We start from the raw sequence: 16,794 nt of genomic DNA, 5'->3' as shown, positions 1-16,794 counted from the left end.
CCCTGGCCTGATGGATTTAATTTTGGTTTCATAAAGTTTTGTTGGGAAATTTTAAGGATGGATGTGATGTCAGCGGTGAAGGATTTTGCGACAAAGAGCCATTGGCCTAGAGGTTCAAACGCTTCTTTCCTTTGTCTTGTTCCAAAAGTTGAAAATCCTTTGCAGCTTGGTGAGTTTAGGCCTATTTCTTTGGTAGGATGTTTGTATAAAATTATCTCAAAAGCGTTGTCTCTACGTTTGAAAAAGGTGATTAGCAAAGTGATTGATGTTAGACAGTATGCTTTTCTTGAAGGTAGGGGTTTGTTGGACAGTGTGCTGGTAGCGAATGAGGTGCTGGAAGAATATAGAAGGAAAAAGAAGAGTTGTGTGTTCTTCAAAGTTGACTATGAAAAAGCATATGACTCGGTTAGCTGGGAGTTCTTATATTATATGTTGGAAAGATTGGGTTTTTGTGCTCAATGGATTCGATGGATAAAGTGTTGTTTAGAATCTGCTTCAGTCTCTGTATTAGTGAATGGCAGTCCAACTGGGGAATTTACTCCTCGGAGGGGACTTCGTCAAGGTGACCCGCTTGCTCCGTTCCTCTTCCTTATAGTTGTAGAAGGGTTGGTTGGGGTATCTAGGATGGCTGAAGAGAAGAATTTGATTGATAGTCTAGAGGTTGGAAGAGATAAGGTGAAGGTTAATATGTTACAATATGCTAACGATACATTATTCTTTTGCGAAGCGAATACCAAAAGTGTTTTTAATATTAAGGCTATCTTGCTTTGCTTTGAGCTCGCTTCTGGGCTTAAGGTGAATTTTTTAAAAAGCAGTATTGGCGGGATGGGGTTGGATCAATGTTCGCTTCAGCGTTTTGCAGCTACTCTTAACTGTAAGGTGATGGTAACTCCTTTTGTCTATTTAGGGTTACCGGTAGGAGGATGCCATAAGCGCAGTGTTTTCTGGAACGGGGTGTTAGAGAGAGTTCAGGGCAAGCTGTCGAGGTGGAAAGGCAGGTGTTTGTCGATGGCTGGGAGGATCTGTTTGATTAAGTCAGTCCTCTCCTCAGTTCCGTTATTCTTTATGTCCCTATTCAAACTGCCATCTGGGGTGGTTGACAAGTTAGTTCAGATCCAAAGAAATTTCCTTTGGGGGTGGGGTTCTGACAGAAGGAAGATTGCTTGGGCCTCTTGGAATAAGGTTTGCGAGCCTCGGGACTACGGGGGTCTTGGAATCATTGACTTAAAGACTTTTAACCTGGCCCTGCTAGGCAAGTGGATTTGGAGGTGGGGGTCGACCAAGGGAGGTTTGTGGAAAGAGATTCTTGACTCTAAATATGGTGGATGGAGGAATTTGAGAGCGGAAGGTAAACCCTGCAGGGGTTCTCTTTGGTGGAGAGACTTGAAGGAGGTTTGGGCCTCGGTGGGCTGGGGCAGAAGTTTTGAAGATGGGGTTGAGTGGAAAGTTGGTGATGGAGGAAATATTTCATTCTGGGAGGACAGCTGGTTGAATTGTGGTGCTCTGAAGGGAATGTTTCCGAGATTATATTCGCTTAGCACGGCTAAAGCTGCTAAGGTGGCCGAGTTCGGGAACTGGTTTAATGGTGTTTGGATTTGGCATTTGTGCTGGCATAGATCCCTCTTTGACTGGGAGAAGTTGTTGGAGGAGCAGTTGAGTCAGTTGCTGCAAGGGGTGAAGATGGATGTGGGAGGGGTGGATAGCTGGATCTGGAAGGCTGAGGGGTCTCAAAGTTTTACTGTTAACTCAGCTTATAGCAAGGTAAGGAGGGTTAGTGATGGGGAGTCCTCTCCGACCTACTGTAGGTTGTGGAGGTGTAAAGCCTTGCCTTCTGCTGTATTCTTGGCCTGGAGAGTTTTGGAAAATAGGATTGCAACTAGGGTTAATTTGGTAAGGGGCGGGATGGTGGTTGAAAATCCTGTATGTTGCTTGTGTGGGAAGGTCGATGAGTCGTCGAGTCACTTGTTCGCCGTTTGTGACTTTGCTTGGAGGGTATGGTGCCTTTGCTTTGAGTGGCTTGGAGTGTCATTCGTAATCCATTCGGATCCAATGCAAAATTTTATTCAATTCAGGTTGAGTCAGGCATCTGTTTCGGTTAATGATGTTTGGGGGGCAATTTGGGTTGGAATTGTGAGTGAAATTTGGAAGCATAGGAACTCGGTCGTCTTTAATGGAGGAGTGGCAGATGCGTTAGAAGTTTTTGCCTCAGCACAAGTAAAGGTGTGGTCTTGGATTGCTGCAAAGTCCCGCGAAGTTTATTTTTCCTATCCCTGTTGGGTTCTGGATCCTTTGGCTTGTATACGGCTGATTCGGTAAAGCTAGTTAGCGCTTGGTTTGGTTGGTCTTTTGATCGGCGGTTTTGGGTGTCAAGTTAGGAGTTAAATTGTATGTGTGTTTGTAAAAGGGTTGGACCACCCCTGAAGTGGTTCTCATTTATTGATTTTTTATTGCTGATAAAAAAAAAATATTGATGTGTGATATGAATTATGAACTTTGTGGAGTTGTGGTTGAGATATAATATTGTAGGAAATGAAATATCGTGTTGAGATTGTTCATGATATGCATTGAATTAGATATTCATCTTGAATGAGATATTCTGACTCTACTAGTATATTAAAATCATATGAGGAAAATTTTCAAATAGTGAAAGTCAAGGAATGTTCATATGACTCAGTATGCAGTTTGAATATAGTTGGTCTGGCAGGTCATATGGATTTGCTATATCATATGAGAGGAGTTTCCACGTTCATGTAGTTGTGTAAAGAGATAACACAATGAGTTAAGTGGTGTGTCACTTTCTTTGTTGATTGCTTAAACTAGGAGTATCTTATGTATAAGGGTTGAGACACCCCTAAAGAGTTTCATTTTATTCTATTAATTCATTGTTGATAAAAAGAAATGAAGGTAGTATGACGGGTGCATATCTCTTAATCAAATTCAATGCATGTGTCTTTCAGAAATAGAGTCAGATGTTTATGCATTTCAGAAAATTTCTAGCATGAGTGATATTGAATATGAGTTATTTGTAGACATTTGATTGTTTAGTACTCTGTAATGGATGAAGTGTGATAATTTAGATGTTTGTGATTGTATTAATTGAATCTAAAATTATAAACTCGGAGTAAAAAAAATCCTAAATTATAGTTATCTTTTTTTCTAAATATATATTAAACTAAATAAATTTGTAAATAATAAATTAATTAATTAATATTATCTTTTTAATATACACTAAATAAATTAATTAATAAACAAATAAATATAACATTATATTGATAAGTAATTAATTAATAATTAAAAAGTTAAAAATGAAATATTGAAAAATTTAATATTAAAATTTATTATTAAATTAATGAGACCATTTATTATTATTAAACAATTAAAATAAAAATCTTAAATCTTAACATTAAATAATAATTTCTATTTTTATAAACAACTTTATCTTATTTCTAACCTTCACACTTGTCGGGTAGATTGATTTAGTTTTTCATGAAAAAGTATATCAAAATTATATAAAGTACTTTAATTTTAATTTTTTTAATTTTAATTAAATTATTTTGATAAAAATAAATTAATTTAACTTGAGTTCTAAATTTGAAAAATGAAAATGTTGCGATAAAAATAATAATTATATTTATCATTGATCAAATCAAATGACAAAAGTTGAGTTTGATTTGTTCTCTTTTAACACCCTATATATCTGAAATCTTATATTATTATAAAATACAAGAAATCTGGTTAAAAAAATATCTAAAATTTAAGATTATTTTTTATTAATATATATTAAATTAAATAAAAAGTCTTGCACTGGGTGTACTGAGGGGGAAGGATATAGAAGAAGAAAAATACATGAAGAAGGCACAGGTTGGAGCAGGATCAGGGTTCCAAGTCATGTTCTCAAAAGCAAAACATTTTTGGTTTTGAAAACAAAGAAATCCATACCCTTTCAATTCAACTTATGCTTTGTGGGTCATTATGCTACTTTTTTTCTTTGCACTCACAGATTTACTAAATAAATTATAATTACTTCCAATGAAACACAAAGGCTACTTCAGCCTTTACACAATTGAAAAATAAAACGACACTTATTCAACTCTTTTTCTTCAGCACTTCTCTAAAGAAATTGTGGTTAAAAATTAGGTTCACACTAAAGGGAGTTTTATCAACTTTAGGTTAGCTTGAATAAAGATTGACCTACATTAGAATTACCAAGTCAAAAAGATTTAGATTAACTATCAAGTTTAAGTCACTCTAAATTAGAAAAAACTTAGATCAAATTAAATGAAATATGTTTAGATTAAAGTTAAGTCGAGTGAGTTTGAGTTTAAATTAGGTTGAATTGAATTAAGTTTACATTAAACTGAGTCAGTCTATATCCTCATTCGACTTAGTTGATATGAATAAAAAGGTTGACATGAGTCAACTGATCCATATCAAATTAAGTCGAGATAGACTAAAATCGAATCAGATTATGTCAAGTTAGCAATGCTCATGTCAAGTTGAAACGAATTGGACCCAAGTCAAACAAGACCTATGTTGGGTCAAGTCATGTCAGGTTGAGTGCTTGAGTATAGTTTGGGTGAGTCAGTCGAGCTTTATGTCAAAAGGGAATCGAGTTCAGACAAAGTCAAGTCAAGTTAGGTCAAGTCAGTGAAGTCTAGGTCGAGTCGAAATGGATTTAGTCCAAGTCGAGAAAGGTTTAGGTCGAGTCAAATCAACTTGAATCCACGTGAAGTCATTATGAGTTCATGTCAAGTAGAGTGTTTGAGTCAAACTCAACTTCAAATTAGTCTTGGTCAAGCTCAAGTTACATTGGGTTGAGCTTAGCCTAAACATGTTAGGTTGGGTTGAGCTTAGCCTAAACATGTTAGGTTGGGTTGAGCTTAGTTCAGACTGGACTAGGTTAAGTTTAAGTTAGGCGTTGACTCAGTTGAGAGGAGCCTAGGTTAGGTTAAACCGACCTTATGTTAGACTTGGTTAAACTTAACTCAAGTTAGGATGGGAGATTAAATTGAATCCAACTCAAGTCAAGCTTAATTGAGTCAAGACAAAATCAGATCAAAATAAATCAAATCAAACTTAAATAATTTAGATCTTATTGGACCAAACTTACATTATTTTGAATCCAATGGAACAAACTTTATTAAGATGGGACTAATCGATCAAACATATCAATTTAAATCTAAATTTAAAAAATTATAAAAATTAAATTACAAAAGTCCAATTTAATTTAGTATAATTCAAATTAAATTAAAAAAAACATTCAATTTAATCTAATTAAAATATATTTAGATTTTAGATTTAATTTATTTTATTAGATTTGGATTAGATATACATTAAATTTTAAAATCCATACAAAATGGGCAGCTAATCTAGAAAGTTTTGATTTTGATATTGATATTATAACAAATATGGGCATCAGTACTATATATTTCATTAAAAACATAACTTCTCTATCTAAAGAACATTTTAAAATTTATTTATTTAAATTTTTTTAAATAATATAGGTTCATTTTTTGTGGAAAAAATCTCAATATTCACATAATTTGTTGCACACCAATTTTATTTAAGAAAAATAAAATAATTTGTTATTAGAAATTAATAAAGTAAATTTTAAATCTATTTTAATTTTATAAAATTCAATTTTAAATCAAGTGTAAGAATAGAAAGGAATGTGATAACATGGGACATAATAACATCAATAAACTGTTTAATATACACCATGTATTGGCACGATAGGCCCAACAAAGACTCGCTAGGATAGGCTCGAAATGGCTCTGATACCATGTTACGAAGTGGACTTTAAGCCTAACTCAACCCCATAAAACCGGCTCATAGGGTTGAGGTCTGCACCCGTTTATATATTATGAAATGTCCTTATCTCTTGTCATAAACCTAACTAGAATTACACTGAGAAATTTAAAAATCATTTGATAAATTATAAAATTATAAAAATAATTTTATGAAATTGAATTCTCCTTAAAATTTCATTTTTATTAAAAAAAATTGTTAATTCTATATCATCAAGAATGAAATGTTGTTATACAGAGACGTGATGAAGTTAAATTAGGCATGAGAAAATCCAAATGATGAAATGTACGAAGATAAGAATTAATATTTCAATATGATGGTGCAAATTAATATTTCAAAGTTTATAATATTAATGTAATTAAAACATATTTTGAGAAAAAATAATTATTGAATAATAATTAATTTATATTAAATAATTTATTAAATATTTGAAGAAATGTCAGATTATATTTAATATAATAATTTGTCAACTATACATCTATTAATTGCCTGAATTCAGTTACATAAACTAAATAATAATAAAAAATCAAATATACAGCTTTAAAATGTAATTAGTGGTTCAACCTTTCATCATTACAATAAAACCATGTTCAAAACTGTGTACAAAATACAACAGATAAGCAATTAAACTGATGACTATGAAAATAATTAATTACATGTAAAGTTTTGATTAAAGAAAAAATAAGCAATGAAGTAAATCACAATAAACATGTTGAACAAGTTTACCTAAATATTTATATCATAAATAAAACAGATTTTTTTTCATAAATTAAAATTGGTTTATACAGATGTTAAAATAAAATTTAAAAAAAAACATGTAAATTTTTTATAATTAACTTATACATTAGTTAATTTTACTTTTTAAATAAATTTATTTTTTCTTATTATTTTTATTTTATAAACATATTTATATATATATATATATAAAATCTGTTCAATAAGTATGTGAATAACATATTTGATTTCAGGTCTATATATGTATACAAATATCAACCTATCAAATAATATGCTTTTTTTTATTTAAAGAGTATTCATAGATGTTTAACTTTTCTAATTTTTAAAGGGGTTCACCATTCTACCTAGGTATTCAAATATGAATCTTTTAGTGGGAACCTATGCCAACTTACTCAATTTTTCAAAATTTTGTTTATCAGTTTAACTTTTAAAACTAAAAGTTTTCATCTATATACTCTTTAAAAAATATCTAAATGTCAGTTTCTATAGTTGTATACCACTTTTTCCGTAATAGAATTAATTTTTTTTCAAAAACTATAATTACTATTTAATAAATATTAATACAATTATTAATTGCTATTCAATAAATTTTGTACATATACAGGAAAAAATTCAATATAAAATTAATCATTAATCTGTCATTAATGAGAAAGTTATAACTGTAGTTTAGGCCATGTGTCAACAAATAAAAGAATAAAGATAAAATTAACTTCAATATCAAACATAAAAAGTTACATTTTTCATTTATCTTTCACATGACAAGTCTTTTAAACAATGTTTTGTAACAAAAATCCTCAAACAATTCTATGTCATGAATTTATTTACCACTATAAAAAAAATAAACCAACCATGATGATAAATTTTCAGCAAAGAAAAATAAAACAAATAAATGTTTTTTTATGAATTAAAATTGATTCATGTATATTCATTTATATTTAAAAATTATGAAAAATACAATTTTATTTTATGTTTTTTATTTCTAAAACAATTCTAATATTGAATTACATGGTAATTTCTTTTATATAAACAACACATCAAAGTAACATTTTCATAGTCTCAATCTTGCTCTCCTTTCTTGTTCTTTTCTGATCACATTCATGACTAGAGCCAAGATTGAACTTGCTTACATAACCGATCCTGGGAAGAGGAAGGCAACCTTCAAGAAAAGAAAGAATGGTCCAAGAATTTTGTTTTTCTTTAAACAATTTTAACTATGCTTTATCTTAGTCTTTCATGATGCATATATTTTCTCTTTGATAAAGTTTCAATTTTTGAGCATTTCCCACTTTTTCCAGTTTCTTATATGGATCTTGCTATATTTGTTTCTGAACAGGTTTGATGAAAAAGATCAGTGAAATCACTGTCCTATGTGGGATTGATGCATGTGCTGTAGTTTATAGTCCTGATGTGCCTAATAAGCCAGAGTTTTGGCCATCTGAATCTGGAGCCAGGAGTGTGATTTCCAAGTTCAATGGTGTGTCAGAGTCTGAGAAAACTAAGAAAATGTTCTGCCAAGAGAGCTTTATAAGGCAGAGAATTGACAAAAGCCAAGAACAGCTGAAGAAACTAAAGAATGAAAATAGGAAGAGAGAGATTAGCCTTCTTATGTGTGAATACCTCACTCATGGGAGCAACAACCTTGACAGCAACAACATCAATTATCTGAAAGATTTCTCCTTTTTCACTGATCAAAACTTAGATGAAATTAGAAACAAAGTCACTGTGCATCCAGCACAAGAGGAGACACCAGTGATTTACAGTAGAGGAGAGCAAGCACAGGCTCAAGGGCATGGGACCAACTTTTCCAGGAAAAGAAAGCTGAATTAGTCTATGGACAACATCACTGCTGGTGGTGGGAATGAATGAAAAAAGTGATGTTATTGTTGTCTAAATTTCTAGGGTTTGTCTTGATTGAACTGTTCTATGTTTGGTTGCTATGTTTTACAGTTTTAAATGTGTCTACCCTTAGACACAGTAATAATAATCCAATTGAAAAAAATGAAACTTTGTTTCTGGACATATTTTAAGGATTCGATTTGAGTATCTTTCAATTATTCTATATTTCTATTGCATTCTTCTCATACTTTGAAAGAAATAGCATCTTCATCTGTGTGTATGGAAAGAAGCCTTTGATATATTTGATTTTTGTCCAAGAGAATATCATTTATGCAGGTTGTTTTATCTGTCAATTGTTTAATTTGGTTTCAATTTCAATCTATTCCATACACACTTGGTCAAGATCTAAATTCTGTAATTTGAAAATTTTGAAATTGTTTGATCCTGAATCTTTGTTTTGCTTCCCTTTTCTGCAAATTGAAAGAAACCCTTTTCAAGAAAGAAGTAAGAATACCCCATTCACAACTCAAGATCTGAAACAATTTCAATCTCAAAATCAACAAAATTTGTGAAGAGCTTATATTAAAAAAATTACACCCACAATTAAAATTTGTATTTTACTAAAAAAAAAAATAAGTTATACTCTATTTGACAGATAGAAAAACTATTGGTGATATATAGAAGACTTAGTTGAAACTAGAAAAAAAAAACTTATTGAAAAATAGAATGGTGGAATACTCATTGTGATGTGTGGGTGTTCATTCTATGATAATCAAATCAAGCAAACAATAGTAATTACAATGTAATATGGCAGCAATGAGAATTTTTTTGTTCAACAAGTATGTGAATAACATATTTTATGTTCATATGTATATAAATATCATGCTGATTTAAATAGTATTATTCATAAATGTTTCACTTTCATACTTTCTTTTAATGCCTCCACTATGATACTTTGGTATTCACATCAGGATGAAAATTCCAATTTGAATCCTTTAATCTAATACAAATTTGTTTATCCCTCTAACTTTTAAAACTAAAAGTTTTCATCTATGTACTCCGAAAATATTTAAATTTGAGTTTCTAAAGTTGTATACCACCTTTTCCCCTATAGAATTAATGATTTTTCTTCAAAAATAATAATTACTATTTAATAAATATTAATATACTTATTAATTGCTATTCATTCAATTTTGTACTTATGCAAGAACAAATTCAATGCAAAATTAATTATTACATGCTATTAATGAGGGAGTAACTATAGTTAAAGCCATATAATGAACACCTAAAAATAAAGATAGAATTAACTTGAATATAAACAAGAAAAAATTATATATTTTTTATTTCATTTAAACAATATTTTATTATTTAACATTTCAGTGCTGGTGAATTTATTCATCACTTCTTGAGCAGATGAACATGATGGGATTTTTTCATAAGAAATTTTTCTAAAAATAAAACAAATAAATAATTTTGTTTATAAATTAAAATTAATTCGTGTATATTCATTTATATTTTAAAAATTTATGAAAAAAATAATTTTACTGTTTTCCTTTATACTCTTTGTTTCTAAAAAAATATTGTCCAAACAATTCTAATATTTAATTACATCCTAGTTCTTTTTATATAAACAACACAACATCAACCATTTTTTATCAACAATGAGAAAGACACCTCAAAGTAGCATTTCTTAATTTTACTTCTCTTTCTTGATTTTTTTTTCTGGTCAAAGTCATACTTGCTTACATAACTGTTATGGGAAAAGAAAATAAACTTTTAAGAAAAGTAAAAATGGTCCAAGAATTTTTTTTCTCTTTAAATAATTTTAACTATGCTTTCTATTAACCTTGCATGATGCATATTTACCCTGTAGTAAAATTTCAATTTTTGAGCATTTCCCATTTTCTTTCTGTTGTTACATGGACCTTGTTATGTTTCAAAATCAAGTTTGATAAAAAATAAGTTAAACCTTGTAATCCATCAGTGAACTTCTTATACTCTTGTGAATTTTTATTTTGTGTGGTCTCTTATAGAGTTCTTATCTTTTGTGAGTTATTAATCTCAAGAGATATTAAAATGATATAACTTTGAGAAATTTATTAACTCGTGTAATTTACAGTTTGTTAACTCGTCCAATCTGAAGAGGATTTTTATATCTTGTAATGAAATGATTTGATTAGTTAAATTTATTAAGTAATTTGTTTAAAAAATAATTGGACATAATTTAGGTATAACTTAATTGTTGAGGTGAATCAATATAAAATATATTTTGATGTTTTGCTTTGTTTGCGTGATTATATTTACTTAAAAAAATAGGTTCATGGGTCTCGGACCAATTTTTTCAGAAAAAAATAACTGAATTAGTCTGTGGACAACATCAATGTTGGTGGTGGGAATGAGTGTTAACATTGGAAGAGGTTAATGTTCACCATGGTTGGCTTAACTAAAGTATCCCTTAAAAAGATAATTATTTTTTTCACTAAGTTTAGATGGTTTCTGTTAGAGACATTGACTAAAAATTAGAATATTTCATTGTATATAAGTGGGTGCAAACCTCACTTCATGAACCGATTTTATGGGGTTGAGTTAGGCTTAAAATTCACTTAATAATATAGTATCAAAGTCATTTAAAGTCTATCATTACGAGTGTTTGTTGGACTTATCGTGTTATTCACGCACGAACTGACATGTTGGAGCTAACATTCTTTTGATTGAGTTGTTCTATGTTTGTGTTTTCTTTCGTATCTCAATTATATGCACATCATACTTTAAAATAGCATCTATCATCTGTATATATGAAAAGAAGCCTTGGATATACTTGATTAGTTGGTTTAAAATGCATTTTTTGTTTGGAAATTTTTGAGAAAGAAACACTTTGCAAGAAACAAAAAGTAAAAATACACAATCTGAAACTATTTCAATTTCAAAACTAACAAAATTTGTGAATAGCTTATATTGAAAACAATTACACCCACAATGAATATTTGTATTTTTTAAACAAAGATAAGTTATCATCTATTCTGTTAGAAAATTTATTAGTGATAAAAGACTTAGCTGAAACTAAAAAGAATTTATTGAAAAATAGAATGGTTTACTCATTGTGGTTTGGGGATGTATACTATATCGTAATCAAAGCAGGCAAAGAAGAAATATTTGTAATTACAATGTATCTAGTTTTTTTTTCTCAACAATAAATAAATTGAATAAAAAATATCTAGTGGAAGCAATGGAAAAAATTATGTTCAATAACTATCAATAACATATTTGATGTTGAAGTCCATATGTACATAAGTATCTATCTATTAAATAATATGATTTTATGATTTACAGAGTATTAATAAATGTTCTTCTTTTAATTTTTTTTAAAGCGATCCATTATTATACCTAGGTATTCATATGCGTTGGAAAATTCAAATTGAAATCTTTTAATGGAATATTTATCACTTTAACTTTTAAAACTACAAGTTTTCATTTATGTACCTTTGAAAAATGCTTTATATTAGCATTGCATGATGCATATTTACTTTTATTTAATCCCATTAATAATCCTTTTTCTAACACTTTTATTTGAAAAATATGAGTTGGCTACTATATGACGTTATTATTATTATTTTTAATAAATATGGGTGACGTTTTAATGATATGGCGGATTAGAAAATTTATTTTGACATTTTTTTTCTTCTTCCTTTTTCTTTCACACATCTCTCATTCCCTCTCACGCTAGTGGTGATCTCATTCCTTTCTCGTTCAATCCTTCATACGTAGGACGATATCTTGATGTAATGTGTGATCACTGCACGAGATTTTTGCATGCATTATCGTTCTCTCCTTCAATCCCTTTAGTATGGGATTATTTTTCGGTTTGGATTGAACCAAAAGTCAAACACTCATCTTCCTGTTAATTTTTTTTCAGTTTAGGTTATGTAACACATTTGATTTTGTTAATGATGTTTGGGGAACAATTTGAATTGCATTACTTAGCGAGATTTGGAAACACAGGAATAATGTCATTTTCAAATGGGGGGTGGTTGATTGTTTAGAAATGTTTGCTATGATTCTTTTAAAGGTTTGGTCTTGGGTTATTTTTAAATCACATTCTGGTTTTTTTCCCTACTAACTGGTGTCTTGATCCATTGATTTGTATGAGGTTGGTTAAGTGATGTAATTTTGTCAGGTAGTTATAGAGTTGGTGTTGTGAAGGTTGTCAGGATCTGTATAAGAGTTTGATCACCCTTAAGTGGTTCATATTTAATTTATTATATATTGCTGATAAAAAAAATAGAAGATGTTAATGCTCACAGTGATGTTTTTGTTATATATATATCTAGGGTTACCCTTGATTGAACTGTTCTATATGTTTGATTATGTTTTTACATTTTTTACTGTCTACCCTTAGACATGGTAATATTAAAAGTGTATGTAAAGAAGCCATTGTTTTAGCATTAACATACACTTTTAGCATTAACATACACCATTGTAACATGATTATTATTATCCGCATGCGGATCAAGGAACTTAAACTCATATCATACGAGAAGATATAGTACCACTACAATAAAATCATTAAATAACTTTTAAATTTAAAGATAAAAATAATTAATTATTATATTAACTAAATTAAAATTTATTTTAAAAATTAAAAAATTATTGATATTTAAAGTTATTTTTATTATTAATAAAAAATTATAAAATAGTTTCTAAATTAAATTGATATTTAAATTAGCTATCAATGTTAATTTTAACTACTAATATCTTAGATTTTAAATTCAAAATTGCTAATGATATCTATTTTAAATAGGAGAATCAATCTCTCCACTCTCTTGTTAGTTAAGTGACCACAAATAAAATAAAATAAACTTACAAATCTCTCCACTTTCCTACTAGTTAAGTGAAAACAATAAAATAAAATTTAAAATTAAAAAAAAATGTTAATTTAATAAAGAAGAATATTAGTTTAAAACAGAAAAGTATCAATCTCTCCACTCTCCTGCTAGTTAGGTGACAATAAAATAAAATTAACGTCTCAATCTCTCCACTCTTCTGTAGTTAAGTGAAAACAAATAAAATAAAATTTTAAAATTAAAAACTGTTTTATTAACTTTTAAAATTATAAAATGTCGAAATAACCAAAATAAATTAATAAAACAAAATATTAAGTAAGGGTAAAATAGAAATATAATTTACAGCCGTTAAAGTGGAGAATTCTCTTTATATACAGGTATAGATTTTAATAATACTAATATTTAGTATTAAAAGTATTTAATAATAATAATAATTTTAATATCAATATTATTTTTAATCATAATAATAATATTTATTAACATTAATGATTAGTGTTTGATATTAAAGATTTTAAAGACAAGATAAAGTTTTACGACACACTTTTTTCTTTATTTGTTATTGAAAGTTATAGGTCACATTAAAAATTTGTAGTTTAAATATTAAAAATTTGTAGTTTAAATTATCCACAATTTATCATCGATGTTTAATGATCTTTATGAGTTACATTTCTAAATATGTTTCCTTTTATTCTTAAATTGAAAAAAATAGTGATGTTTAACTTTTTTTAGTGTGATTTTTTTTTTTCAAAAGTCACACCGCAAAATTATAGCTTAAATATTCATGCTTTGAAAATCGTTATCTATAATGGTTCATAAACTATTTTTGTAAAAATATTATTTTTTCACTTTTAGGTACACTTATATCACCGTAATCAATTTCAATGTTAGTTAAAACAATAAATGTTGTCGTGATACGAATTTAAATAATTGAGTTTCATATCTTTTCAAAATTTGAGAGAGATTTAACATTGAAAGTAATTTTTTCTTAAATTTTTTTTTTTTTGTGTTCTTAAGATCAATCATCTTAACTAAATATGTTATCTGATATTTTCTCTTGTATTATGGTAAATCAGATGACATTGTTTGAACTATACTTTTCATTTATTGTAAGCTTGTTGTTCTTAGTATTTTTTTTTTTTACAATTTTATTGTATAAATCTTCCGATTTAGTAAAACCTTGACTGATGTAGTTTAACAACTGGATTTGACTCTTGTATATGAGAAAATAGAATGGTGACTTGTCATTGTGCATATATATCATTGGATTAAATATAAAAGGACTCAATTTTAGAAAATATATTTAAATAATAGAAAAAATTGTAATGAACAACTCAACAATTTATTATTTCAATAAACTAAATTAAAATCTGCAAATAGAAAAGATAAATACTTAAATGCACTGTAAAAAAGAATTTAATTAAATGTAAGCATTAGAATTTGAATTAATCAAAGAAAAGAAGGAAGCAAAAGTCAAACATGACGTAATATAATTGACAAATAACAATCTTAAAACCGCGTTTATGATCAGACTCCTAAATGGATCTCTTTTTAAAGAAAATAAAATGCTTTTAATTAAGACTCAAAGAGCATGGTCCACCACTAATGAAGGATACTTAGGTAATTATCCATTCAGGGTGTTTTTATTCTTGAAAAAAATTTCAAATTTTGGATTTTGCTTCTAACTTTTAATTATTTTTAATAGTTTTCATGAAATGAAACACCCAAATACCAATTCCTAAAGCTAAACACCTTTTCCTCTAAGAACAAAAAAAAAATATGTATTTAAAAAATGTAGGTTCTATTTTATAAATATTTATAAAATTATTAATTAGTATCCTTTCAAGAATGTATGTAAGAACTAATTCAATACAGTATTAATTATTGGCTGTTATTTATGATCAAGAAAATAATAGTTAAAGTTGTACATGGACAGATATAAAAGTAAAAATAATATTAATTATATTTTTTAATTTGTATGTTGGTCTCTTAAATGAAGAGGTAAAGAAAAGATAATACTAACTTGAATTATCAACTTGTACAACTCATATATTCCCTTTTTCTTCCACATGTGGTAAGTCATTTAAACAATATTTTACTGCAAAATCTCTCTAATTATTCAATGATGATGATATTAATTACCAAGTTTTATGCAAAGACAACAACTCAGATGAGTCTAATTTGGTATAGTGAAATACTTTCCCTATATACAATCTAGTTACATCTTGAATTTTTTTATATAAACAGCACACATCAAGAATGGGAAAGATACACAAAAATAACATATTCATAACTCTCTTCTTGTTCTTTTTTGCTCACAGTCATGGCTAGAAAGAAGGTTGATCTTACTTTCATAACCAAAACCTCAAAGAGGAAGGCAACCTTCAAGAAAAGGAAAAATGGTTCAAAAACATGTTTCTTTCTCTCATTTTAACCATGCTTCATAATTAGCCTTGTATGATGCATGTTTACCTTTTAATCAAATCTACTTTTCTAACCATTTCTCTCTTTCTCTTGCATTGTTGTGTTTCTCAACAGGTTTGATAAAAAAGATTGGTGAAATCAGCATCCTTTGTGGGATTCAAGCATGTGCTATAATCTATTCCCCGGATGAGCCTGATCAGCCAGAGGTTTGGCCATCTGAGGAGGGAGTTGAGAGTGCTATTTCCAGGTTCAGGAGTGTGTCTGAACTGGAGCAAAGCAAGAAAATGTTCTGTCAGGAAAGCTTCTTGAGGCAAAGAATTGTGAAAGTCCAAGAACAGCTGAAGAAAGTGAGGAATGAGAATAGGAAGAAAGAGATTGGCCATCTGATTTCTCAATACATCACTGTTGGGAACAATCTGGAGAGTGCCAACATCATTGACCTCAATGATATCTCATTCTTGGCTGATCAATGCTTGGAGGACATCACAAAGAAAATCAGTGCTCGCAAAGCCCAAATGGTGACACCAGTTGCTGAAAATGGAGGACAAACTATGACTCATGGAGGACAAACGGTGACTCATGGAGAACAAGCACAAGTGAATCATGTCCAAGGGCCTTACACCGATGTTGATGCCATGCAAAACATGAATTGGTCTTCTGATATCATCAATGCTGGTGCTGCCAATGATATGTTAGCATTGGAAGATGTTAATGTCCAAAGTGGTTGGCTTAACCAATATATCCCTTGAAAAAAGTTATGGTCTCTTTGGCAAGCTTCTAGCTATAGGGTCTCTCTTGTTTCAACTGTTCAATGTTTGGTTGTCATTTTCTTCTACATTTTCATCTCTGTCGTTGTTTTAAGAACTCAATTATCTATCAATTCTGCAGAATTTCTCAGTACTTTGAAGGATTAACATTACAATGAGGCCTTTACATATTTAATTACTTATTAATCATTTCATTGAGACATAACTTGTTTAAAACACGTTTTTTTTATTTAATTTTGCTAATTTCTTTAAATTAGTTAAAATATGGTCAACATCCATCAATCGGGTCACACTTGCTCAAGATCAAAACCACAGGGAAATTTAAGTTTATAAATCTTTCATGCTGAATTTGTCCTGAATCCTATCTATATAACTCTATTGTAATA

At 29.1% G+C, this 16,794-nt stretch overlaps 2 protein-coding genes across 2 annotated transcripts; both read left to right on the top strand.

Moving 5' to 3' along the window:
- The first annotated feature begins 7,610 nt into the window (after positions 1-7,610).
- LOC137833097 (agamous-like MADS-box protein AGL80) lies at positions 7,611-8,594 on the top strand. Its single transcript, XM_068641470.1, has 2 exons — positions 7,611-7,719; positions 7,877-8,594. The coding sequence occupies exons 1-2, from the start codon at positions 7,641-7,643 to the stop codon at positions 8,368-8,370; spliced, it is 573 nt and encodes a 190-aa protein (XP_068497571.1). The 5' UTR covers positions 7,611-7,640; the 3' UTR covers positions 8,371-8,594.
- A 6,884-nt stretch (positions 8,595-15,478) lies between these two features.
- LOC137833096 (agamous-like MADS-box protein AGL80) lies at positions 15,479-16,541 on the top strand. Its single transcript, XM_068641469.1, has 2 exons — positions 15,479-15,619; positions 15,756-16,541. Exons 1-2 carry the CDS (start codon positions 15,541-15,543, stop codon positions 16,388-16,390), a joined length of 714 nt encoding a protein of 237 aa, XP_068497570.1. The 5' UTR covers positions 15,479-15,540; the 3' UTR covers positions 16,391-16,541.
- The last annotated feature ends 253 nt before the right edge of the window (positions 16,542-16,794 follow it).

The sequence above is a fragment of the Phaseolus vulgaris genome, chromosome 6 (assembly GCF_000499845.2).
Source record: "Phaseolus vulgaris cultivar G19833 chromosome 6, P. vulgaris v2.0, whole genome shotgun sequence".
Lineage (NCBI taxonomy): Eukaryota > Viridiplantae > Streptophyta > Magnoliopsida > Fabales > Fabaceae > Phaseolus > Phaseolus vulgaris.
Note: the sequence above shows the minus strand (reverse complement) of the source record. Positions and strands in the feature narration are given on the sequence as shown.